Below are 10693 nucleotides of genomic sequence, written 5' to 3'. Positions count from 1 at the left end.
TCCTTCCAGGCATCAAGGGCTGGTCCTCAGTTAAGAGTGAAGTACAAGTTGCCAGGCGGGTGGGCCCTTCGTGGGGGCCTGAGTTATTTCAGCGTCTGCAGAGATTTGGACAGGCAGGCTGGGCCGCAGGCTTTTACTGTCAGGCAAGCATAAAAAATGGGGACTCGCGCACTAACCTTGGCAGCCCTGCCGGGGACTCCCCGAAGAGCCTGACCATCACTTACCGACTGCAGGGGCCTGGCTACCTGACAGCCAGGCTGACAGCCGCTGCGTTTCTCAGATGAAGAGACCTGTCACTGGCACCATGAAGGGACGGTGGGGGTAGGGACGCGGGGGCCGAGGGAGGCCAAGAGAAAAGAGACTCGCGTTCCGGGGACCCTGAGCCTCCGGGGGAAGGTGCAGAGCCGGTGCCCAGGGCTCAGGGGAACGTCCGTAAACACAGGCCTGGTTTTGATGATTTGGGACTTTGCCGGTTTTAGTTTTAGACGGAGAGGTGCACGGCCCGTTTGTCTGCGTAGCTGCTGTCCGTGCTTCTTAAAAACGAGGGTGGGGGATACGCAGCTCCACCGGGCAGGGACCTCAGCCGAAGCGGAAGTGTACGTGTGCTGGGGTGCACACAACGCGGACGGGGCAGCGTGCACATGCAGGCAGCACGTGGGTGCACACAGAGGCACACAGACACACAACCCTGGTCCCCACAGTCGGCGCAAGACTGGGCTTCGGAGGACGGTGGAGGGCAGCTCTGGGCTTCCGGAGAAAACTCCCGCTCAGTGTCCTGCTATGGGCCTGGGAATGGCAGCAAACACACAGCCAAGCTGGGATCGAGCTCAGAAGGAGCTCAGACAAGGCAGGCGCCCTCGGGAGCTGGGATGGGGGGCGGGGGGTGGAGTGGAAGGGGGTCTGAGCGAGGTGGCTTGAGGGTGACCCTGCTGCCTGGGCCTCGTGAATGTCAATAGCGGCTGGAGGTAATGGATGGCCGCAGGAGGAGGGGGCCTGAGCCAGGCTGGGTTAACCCTTTGCTAGGGGACCAGAGGCTGAAGATTCCAGAGAGGAGCGGGCCCCGAAGGAGACCGTGGGCCCTGGTGCTGGGGGAACGGGAGCCGGGGCCCTTCATTTCCTGGCACCACAGGGACACGTGGCCGTCAGCCTGGCCCACCCATCCACAACCCAAGAGTTTGGTCGGGTGCCCCCGAAATGCAACAGGCAAGGGCTCGGGATGGGACCCTGAAGGAACAGAGAAGCACAATGAGGGTCCGCAGATGAGGGTGCAGGCCAGCGTCATGGGGGGGCTCCCCAAATCAGAGGCGCCTGGGGCCCTCCAGACCCACAGAGATGTGCTGCTGGAGCGGCAAGCCTCATGCACCATCGGGCCCCCCGCCCCCAGCACCCCCGCCTGGGCCCCGCTCCTCCGGCCGCATGTGTGCCTCACACAGCCTGGTGCATTTCTCCTGGGACCTCAGCGCAGTGAGGCGCTCACAGCGAGGGGTTCATGGGGGGCTGAGAGCACAGGGGGCACTCGCTCACATGTCTCACGGTCGATGCCCTGCTCACGGGGGCTGCCCAAGCTTGCCTGCGCTTGTACGCGGTACAGGAAGGCGAGAGACGCCTCTAGCACGTCCTGATAGACTCTCAAGAGGCGGGCCCTGGGCACAGATGGCCGAGCTGCACCATTTACAGAGGAGACGGGCACGTTACGAAGGAAAGAAAAAATCAGCCTGGATGCAGTGCTTCTGCCAGTTTGAAACAACCCCATTGGGGAGACCCTCCTCATAGAGGTGACAACAGGGCATATTGGGGCTCGCCGTCCATCCCCTCCAGCTCTGTGGTCAGGCAAGGCCTGCCGGCTGGGGGGGCCTGCCTGCAAGAGGAGGCACTGCTTCCCGGCCGGGAGCGACACCAGCCCTGCCTGTGGGCAGTGTCTCCTCAGGATGAACGCAGAACCCCGAGCGGTGGTGTCCCCAGATGCAGGTGTCAGTGGCCTCGACGCGGAGGGTCACAGAGCGCCCCTTCCCCCACCCCGCCCCATGTCCCGAGGGCAGTACCTGACGGGCTCTGGACAGCGGAAGGGGTGGACGACGAGCTGGCGCCTGCAGAGTCACAGTGGCTGGTGCTCCCGCTGCCGCTGGGGCTCCCGCTGGCCGACGGCGGAGGCGAGGACAGGGACTGTGGGCCGTGCTGGTTGATGCACTGGGCCACGGCAAAGCCTGCAAGATGGCGGTGAGGTGACCAAGCAGGAAGAAACACGCTGGCCCCAGCCGCGTGTGGGACCCCCGCACCTCAAAGGTGGGGCTGGGGGCCTTCACGTAAAGGCCACCGCTAACCAACCCAACCCAGCACCTTGGAAGTCCGGGTCCGCTCCCCAGCATGAGCAGACCTCTCTGGTCACACCTGGACACGCTTGGGAGCCATTTCAAGGAGGAGGGTGCAGCCGGCCAGAGGGCTGAGGGCTGGGGGCCATAAATCTGAGCGCCCGATGGAACAAAGGCCTTGTTGATGATCCCACCCGACTGAACCACCCAGGCACCCCTATTTATTTAGTTTTTGAAAGCACGCATACCCACATGTGCGAGCTGGGGAGGACCAGGGAGGGAGAGAGAAATCCGTAGCAGGCTCTGCGCTGTCAGTGCAGAGCCTGACACAGGGCTCAAACTCACGAACTGTGAGATCATGACCTGAGCCGAAGTTGGATGCTTAACCGACTGAGCCCCCCAGGTGCCCCAGGATCACTTTCATAGTCTTTAGGCTCTGCTTTTTGTTCCCGTGACTTAACCGGTTCCACAACTGGAGGCCTGCAGCTCCCCCTCCCCTTCACCCGTTCTGCCCACGCCCCATACCCCTCCCCTCGGGCGTGCAGGGTCTGTAATTCTACCCCGAGCCAGGCCCTCCGGGTTTTGCCGTGTAAGGGCAGGGGGCTGGGTGGCCCTGTGGGAGTGTGGTGGGTAGACTCCCCAGCCTCGCTTCCGTGGTGGGCAGGGCTCCCCACCCCCAGCCTCCTGCAAGGGTTTGTCTGTGGGGAGAATGGCAGGACGGGTGTGCGGGGGCTCCCAGGGAGCCGCAGGACGCGGTACGCTGTTTCTGGGGCGGAGGGGAGGCTGCGGTGAACGACGGCAAACACGGAGGCGAATCCAGACGCCACTCGGACGATTCCCAGGGGGCCGCCAGCCGCAGCCCCACGGCACTGGCTCTATAGTTGCTTACTTCTTAATCACTTCAAGTGGTAAACCCCCAAGTTTACAAGCTGTTAACTTGACTCGAAAATGAATCACGCCTTAACAAATCAAACCGTCAAGACGGCTTTTCCCGAGCTGCTTATTTATCAGCGTGACGAACCCGGGGGCCGGCAAGAGTGGTAACAGGGTTGGGACCCAGCGTTTTATGCTTCCGACAATGCCCTGGCCAGAAAGAACTGACGGCATGGCTGCCACCAAGACCATCTCCTCCCTCTGAAGACACACGTCTTCTCTCTCACGCTCTGGTTTAGGGGCACCTGGGGGGCTCAGTCGTTGAGTGTCTGACTTCGGCTCAGGCCATGATCTCGCGGTTCATGAGTTCGAGCCCCATGTCGGGCTCTGTGCTGACAGGTGGGAGCCTGGAGCTGCTTTGGATTCTGGGTCTCCCTCTCTCTCTGCCCCTCTCTCTCTGCCCCTCTGTCTCTCTCTCTCTCTCAAAATAAAATACAGACATAAAAAAATTTTTTTAAAAATAACCCCTGGTTTATTGCCAAAGACACCTGGGACGGGGTGTGCGGGGTAGCAGACGCGATGCTGAGATTTAGCCAGGAGACTAAAGTGCCTTCGTTTGGGGAAGAGGGCAGGGTCAGGCCACAGATGGATAAGCACTGGGTACCTTTCATACGTGCTGAGAATTAAACAGAAAAAAAATATCACCAACTTCGGATCCCACCTGTTGGCAGGGTGGAGGGGAGCAGAGACAAGTGAATACACCCTTGCCCTGCTGGCTGCTGCGAAAACGTCCCTCCCTCCTCTGCCCTGCTGTGTACTCCTCTCTCCCCTCCCCCTTGGGGACCCAGAAAGGCTCACTGATGTTTTCTTTTTTCTTCTGCTAGGTGCCCCGATTTCTCCCTGTCATTTCAAGGGGCTCCTTCCCAAACTGAAGAGGCGAACACTTTGAGAGCAAGTCTGCCATGTCCGAGACTCAAGGAAGGCCCTGGAAAGAACTCGGGGGACCAGAGCGCCTCTCCGCCAGTCCTTGCTTCACCTCTGCTAGGCGGTTCTTGATGAACCAACATTGGTGGAAGTGCCCGGGGGCTTTCTGGGCTCGAGTCACAGGCACGTGGGCTGCCAAGCCCTTGCCGACACAGCCGTGCCAGACGTCATGGGGCAAGGGCCCAGGCCCCCAGCAGATAAAGCTCCTAGCTCTCCCTGAGTGTGTCTCAAGAACAGACTGTGAAATGTGTGTCAAAGGGCGCAGGATCTGCACGCCACCGGACGGATTCCACACCTAGAACTTTACGGTGTGGAAGGCACTGTGGACGGGCTCACAGGGCCAAGGATACAGACGTTCAGAGTGCTGGGGCGTGTGTGAAAGGCCCAACACACAGGGAAAGGTCTGGGGAGGAAAGGTCAGGGACAGGCAGGCCCGCAAAAATGGCGAGACGCATCCCCTGCTTTCCAGGAGTGCGCACGGGTGTCCCAGGGGCAGCCCGGGCCCTCCTCCTGCCCTCTGGCCCCCTTCTGCCAGTCATTCTGGGAGGATGAGCTCATGGGTTGACTCTCTGGCTTCGTCAGGCAGAGAAATACCACAAAAAGGTCAGCCTTCTATTTTAGGCCCACTGATAGCAGGAGCACTGCGCTGGGAGTCAGAACCCCGAGTCTGGGTCCAAGCTCTGCCCAATGGCGGGGTGACCTCTCCTCTGCGGGCCTCCACGTCTTATGTGAGAAACAAGAGAGGAAGTGAGGATCTCTGGGCTGAAGTGGTCAGTACTTTTTCCCTGCAGATACCATTTGATTTGAACCCTGCAGCCTTTTCCCGAAAACTATATGGTACCATACTCTGTGCACACCCGCTCTCTGGACAGGACACCCACCAAAGCTTTCCTTGTGGAGATGCGGGTGGGTTGCCATGTGAGTCCGGGTCCGGAGCTCACAGACATGTCTCGGGTCACTGACACTGTGCTGTGGCCTCTCTGTTTTAGGTAGTACCTTCTGCACATGGGGAGGTTTTTATGTACAGATCTGGACCTCTGACTTTTTTAATGACAGAAAGATCTAGGGGTGCCCGGGTGGCTCAGTTGGGTGAGTGACGGACTTCGGCTCAGGTTGTGATCTCCTGGGTCATAAGTTTGAGCATCGGGCTCTGCGCTGACAGTGCAGAACCTGCTTTGGATCCTCTGTCTCCCTCTCTCTTTCTCAATAAATAAATAAATAAATAAATAAATAAATAAATAAATAAAAATTTAAAAAAAAAAGGAATATCTGGCATTCCAGGGCCCCACTCCCAGGCAGCAACAACAGGAAGGGGGGGCTGACTCCTTCCCCCCCTCCCAGCCTGACTTGCTTCGGGCCCCCAGGTGTTCTGCCTGTTACACTCTACTTACGCTTACGTTCTTGGTCGAAGCCCCAGGACTCAGGGGAGTTCCAAACTAGAGACCCTCTGTGTCAGCTCCCTCCCCAAACCCTACAACCACTCCCCACCCCAAATCGCTGGCAGGGCGGGCTGAGATGGGGCTGCCTGCCTCCAGCAGCCCACATGGGTCCTGAGGCCGAGTGACCAGAACCACATGCTCTCTGCCTCTGCCGCCGCCGGGACCTTCCCTGGGTCTGGAATTCTCCTTTGCCTCTTTTCCGTCTTCCTAAATCCCTTCCACAGGCTGTAAAGCTCAGAGGCAGCTTGGGCAAGAGCTGCTGCCCCCAGTGGGGTTAGCTGCCCTCCGCTCTGGCTCCCGAAGCTGTTACAGGAGCTGGCCTTGCCCAGGAGGATGCAGGCCATACCCCTGCTCAGACGCCTAGGTGGTCTGCTCCTCACTTAACAGGGAACACCTGGGATCCTCTGGGGTGGACAGGGATTTGGACGGTATTTCTGATACTATGAGTTGTCTCCAAACACCCAATCTCCCCTTCTTTAGTTACAGGACCTGGCAGCCAGGCCTGGCCATGTGGCTAAGTTGTGGACAAGGAGCTAGAAATGAGTGACATGTTGGATTTCCAGGAAGGCTTCTTAAAAAAAATGAGGTATGCCTTCCTCACTGGGGTTCCTGAAACATGGATGTGATGGCTGGAACTCCAGCAGCTCTCTTGGACCAGGAGGATGACTCATATTAGGGGTGACAGAGCTTGGAGCAGGTAGGGGCCTGGGTCCCTGATGCTTTGTCGGTACTGGACAACCTCCACTTCCTCCCCTTGAGAGGGAAATAAACTTCTCGTTTGGGGCTTTTCTTTACTGTGTAGTTGACCCTAAATCTTAACTGACGGTTGCAAAAAAACCTTTATTAGTGCTGGGATGTGAACTGAGCTTGCAGGGACAGGGTCTAGCTGGTGTCCAGGGCTGGTGTGGGGACAGCTGGTCTGCACTTTCCAGAGGAATTCTGGGAGGGTGGAGTGAGCAGGAAGAAGGAAAGGGGTGACTGAGACGGGAGAGGGGACCTTCCACCCAGCTGCCTCCACCAGTCTTTAGGAGGCACTCCTTCAACGCTTTCCTTGTGTGGTACAAGTGGAAAGCAGGGAAGGGATCGAGTTTCTGTCCGGGTTCACACCGGGCCATGTGGAGACCATGCAGGAGGGCCAGGATCTGAGAGAGCAGACAGTGGGAAGGCTTGTGTGGGTGCAGCTGGAGAATGGGGTGGGGGAGTGGGAGCCGAAGGTTTCCCAATGTCTGAGGGGCAGGGAGGCCCCAGCTGACCTCCGACCCACCAAGAGCTGGTGCTATTTTGGACTGCAGTTCCTCCGAGGACACTGCTTCTGTGCCACCACTTCTGCTTAAAACCTAGAAGATGTGACAACTCCCGGAACAACTGGGGGATTCCACGGGGACCCTGCAGAGGCCGGAGGGGAAGGAGCCTGGCTGGCCAGCCTAAAGCTCACCCAGGAGGGGTTCGGCCCTCTGCGCAACGGCGGGAGCCTCGCCCCACAGCCTCAACCCCTACGGACGCTCTCACGTACTACCTGCCTCCAGGGAGGATTTGAGGTGGCTTAGATTTTATTTTAGTTTTTTAAGTTTACTTATTTTGAGAGAGAGAGCAGGGCAGGGGCGGAGGGACAGAAAGAGAGAAAGACAGAATCCCCAGCAGGTTCTGTGCTGACAGAAGAGCCCGACATGGGGCTCAAACTCATGAGCCGTGAGATCATGACCTGAGCCAAAGTCGGACGCTTAACCCACCGAGCTCCCCAGGCGCCCCTGTGGCTTCGATTTTAAAACCCAAACCCAAATGCCATAGAGACTGAGTGCTGAAAGCCACTAAAACACAACCTGAATGGCGAGACCCAACAGTGAAAGGCAGGTGGGGGCTGAGAACTGCACCAGCCTGGCTCCCAGCTACGGGAAGCTGACGCCACCGCGCTGGCTCTGTGCTTCCTGGGAGGCCAGACCTCAAGGAAAAGCATCCCTGGGGGAATCCTGCTTGTGACACACGATTGCACCTTCGGATGCCCGTGCAGGTCCTGCCCGTGAACATCAGAGAGACAGCGGGCAGGTACCCCAAAGGCTGAAGCCTACAGGCTACCAGCTCAGGCGCGGCTGGGACATGAGGAGGGGCCGTCGTGAAAGCCGGATGGCCCTTCCCATTGGCCACCTGTCTTCCTTTATTCGGTTACGATGTGGGCTCTGGGAAAGAGCTCCCTGCTGTCAGGAAAATAAACCCAGCACCGGGACATTTGGCCTCTGTGTCAGGGAGACAGGAGGGATGGGCCAAGCCCCTGGGGAAGGCGGGCAAGGGTGGCCCTCTAGCCTCTCCTGATGGCCGCTGCCCCATGGCACGGGCCTTGCGGCGGCCGCTGCTTCCTGCTCTACAAGAGGAGCTGGGTCTCTGGATTTTACTTAAAACCTCCTGGTTTTCTATACCGTTGACAACGTAATTCACATGCCATTATTAAATAAGACACAGGCCGGCCCGGCCAAGCGAGCCAAGGGCGTCCCATGAGCGCCTGTGGCCGGGTGTCCGCCGTGCGGCCTCTGCGTCCGAACTACGTGCCTCGGAGCCGCTTTGGTCTCGTGAAGCTGTGCCTCGCAGAAGCCCAGTGTTCCAGAACGCTCTTTTAGGAAAAAGCTGTACCTTTGCGAGGGGGAGAGCAGCCTGCCCCAGCAAAAGCCACTGTTTACAATATCTACGCATGCTCGTTCCGCGGTGAAGAGCATGAAAGGAAGCCCACCGAGGGCCGACTCAGGAGAAGCGACGCATGCACTTTCAACGCCCTCCAACATCAACAAGGCCCGTGGGGCGAGGGTGCGCCCAGTTTGCCTTTCCACGACAGGTTTCCACGACGCAGCGTTCGTGTTTTCGTACCGCCCCAGGCTGCTGGGAAACAGTTGCAAATCAGTATGCCTTGTGACCTCCTGGGCGTGGAACCGAAGATGCCAAGCATGGCTGCCGCCTAATTTCTTCGCTGTATGGTTCCTTCCCCAGCTCTGCCCTTCCCCTCCCAGGGCAGTCTGCCGGGTGCCGGGGCCGGAGGAGGGTGAGGGAGGACAGCGATGCCCAAGGGTGGTGGGGGCCGGGGGCTACGGGGTCGGGGCGACACCAGAGGAGCCAGGTTACCCATGACTCTTCAAAGAGCCTGTACGTGGGGGACGGAGGAGGCAGGGCTCAGAGTCAAGGCCAACAGTGGCGCACCCGCAATGGGCCAGGCCAGGCCTGGGTGCCCACCCTCGGCTCTTCCAAGGAGTTCACACAAAATGAAAGCATCTACCAGCACGGGTGCAGGGTTCAGAACCCTGCGGGCCAGCAAGACCCTTGGCCCCCCTGCCCCGGCCCTCACCACGAGGACTCTGAGGCGAGGGGGACAAATCCAAGGGGCAAGTCGGGCGCTTGGGCAAGGGGGCGTTTCTAATGCCTTTGAGCTGAGCCAGCCTTTGGGCTGAGGCAGATGCCAGGACCTGGGCTTCATTCGGGAGCCCCGGCCCTTTCCGGTGGTGTTACGGTCTGGGCATCAGTAAGCTGAGAGCTCCACATCAGTCTCTCGGCAAAGGCACTAGAAGGCTCAGCAACGGCATCTCGACGGCCTCTCTGCTAAGGAGGGAAGGGAACCAGGGCGGGAAGAGCAGGGGAAGGAGGCGGGTTAGAGGACTGTGAGGGCGGACGGGGTCACTGACGCCTGACCCCTGTGGTCCCTGCGCCCAAGGGGCAGAACCTGGAGCCGCTGGCCAGGGGTTGGGGGAGGGGGTCAGTCTTGCTTGCAAAGGACGTCCTCCCACACGAAGGCTGTCACCGGCCTTAGCAGCGCCTGGTTCTTTCTGCCAAGTGGTTCATCTCACCAGCCCTGCTCCGTGCGCTCAGGCCACAGCGGGGTTGGGGCCGTGCCGACACGCACGCCTGCCTCGTGTGCAGCCCTGACACACTCCCAGGGCACAGCCGTGCACCCTCGGCCCCGGCTGCATGCGCATTTTGCCAGGACTCGGGCTCCGCAGTGTGGCGTGGCTCGCTTCTGCAGCTGGGCCCCGTCACCAATGCCCCTCCTACTGCGCGCTTTACCAGCCTGGGGGTAGGCCAGACTGACGGATGGCGACCCCCTGTTACACGTCCTCCACAGAAGAACTGGGGGTGCTCTCTGGAAGTACGCGAGTCCGATAGAATCAGGGGGTGTGTGCAGAGCTGCACAGAGAGATCATGATGGATGCTGGCCCAGAACAAGCTCCAAAGCCAAACGCAAGGTCCTCGAGCAGATCAGGACTTACCGCCTTCTGTCGTGGTAGACCTGTGCGACCCCGGCAAGCGGGTGGCTGTATACACAGCTCTGTCACCTACTGGTTTTGGGGCGGGGGGGGGGGGGCTTGAAAAGGGCACATACTTGGCTCTGGGTCTGGAGTGCCCGCTCCGGTCACTGGGGACGGGGGTAAAGAAAGCACCCGGGTCTGGGTGACCCATGGGCCCCTGAGAGCACATGGGAACCATTTCACCTGCAAGCTGGCGATCACTCCCGTGTCCAGGGGGTGACAGCAGCACGCCTCAAGAGGCCGGAATGAGTTGATACAGTGTAAGTGTTCAGTTGGTACTAGTGGTTTTGATTATGTAACTGACATGCATAGAACCTAGAACTTGGGTCCAATGAGGCAAGAATTGTGGATTTTCATTTTTATGTGTCTTTCTTTTCTTTTTTCCTTTTTATATAACAATTTTTAAAATATATATATATTTTTTGAGACAGAGAGATGGAGTGTCAGTGGAGGAGGGGCAGAGAGAGGAGACACAGAATCGGAAGCAGGCTCCAGGCTCCGAGCTGTCAGCACAGAGCCCGACATGGCATTGAAACTCACGAACTGTGAGATCACGACCTGAGCCAAAGTCAGACGCTTAACTGACTGAGCCACGTGGGCACCCCTCTTTTTCCTTTTTTAAAAAAAAGTTTATTTATTTATTTTGAGAGAGAGAGTGAGACCATGAGCAGGGGAGGGGCAGAGAGAGTAAGAGAGAGAGAATCCCAAGCAGGCTCTATGCTGCCAGCACAGAGCCTGATGCGGGGCTCAAACTCCCAAACCATGAGATCATGACCTGAGCCGAAATAAGAGTCGGGCACCTCACCGA

At 58.8% G+C, this 10693-nt stretch overlaps 1 protein-coding gene across 3 annotated transcripts in view; it reads right to left on the bottom strand.

The window, feature by feature from the left end:
• Window positions 1-10693, bottom strand: part of CLEC16A (C-type lectin domain containing 16A) — a 187364-nt gene that overhangs the window by 9604 nt on the left and 167067 nt on the right. For all 3 annotated transcript variants that reach the window (XM_029950046.1, XM_029950045.1, XM_029950047.1), the window contains one exon: window positions 2043-2204. In XM_029950046.1, the coding sequence (XP_029805906.1) occupies window positions 2043-2204 (162 nt within the window). The remainder of the gene's footprint in view (window positions 1-2042; window positions 2205-10693) is intronic.

Source organism: Suricata suricatta, chromosome 8 (assembly GCF_006229205.1).
Source record: "Suricata suricatta isolate VVHF042 chromosome 8, meerkat_22Aug2017_6uvM2_HiC, whole genome shotgun sequence".
Lineage (NCBI taxonomy): Eukaryota > Metazoa > Chordata > Mammalia > Carnivora > Herpestidae > Suricata > Suricata suricatta.
The sequence above is the reverse complement of the archived record's forward strand: the minus strand, read 5'-3'. Positions and strand labels throughout refer to the sequence as shown.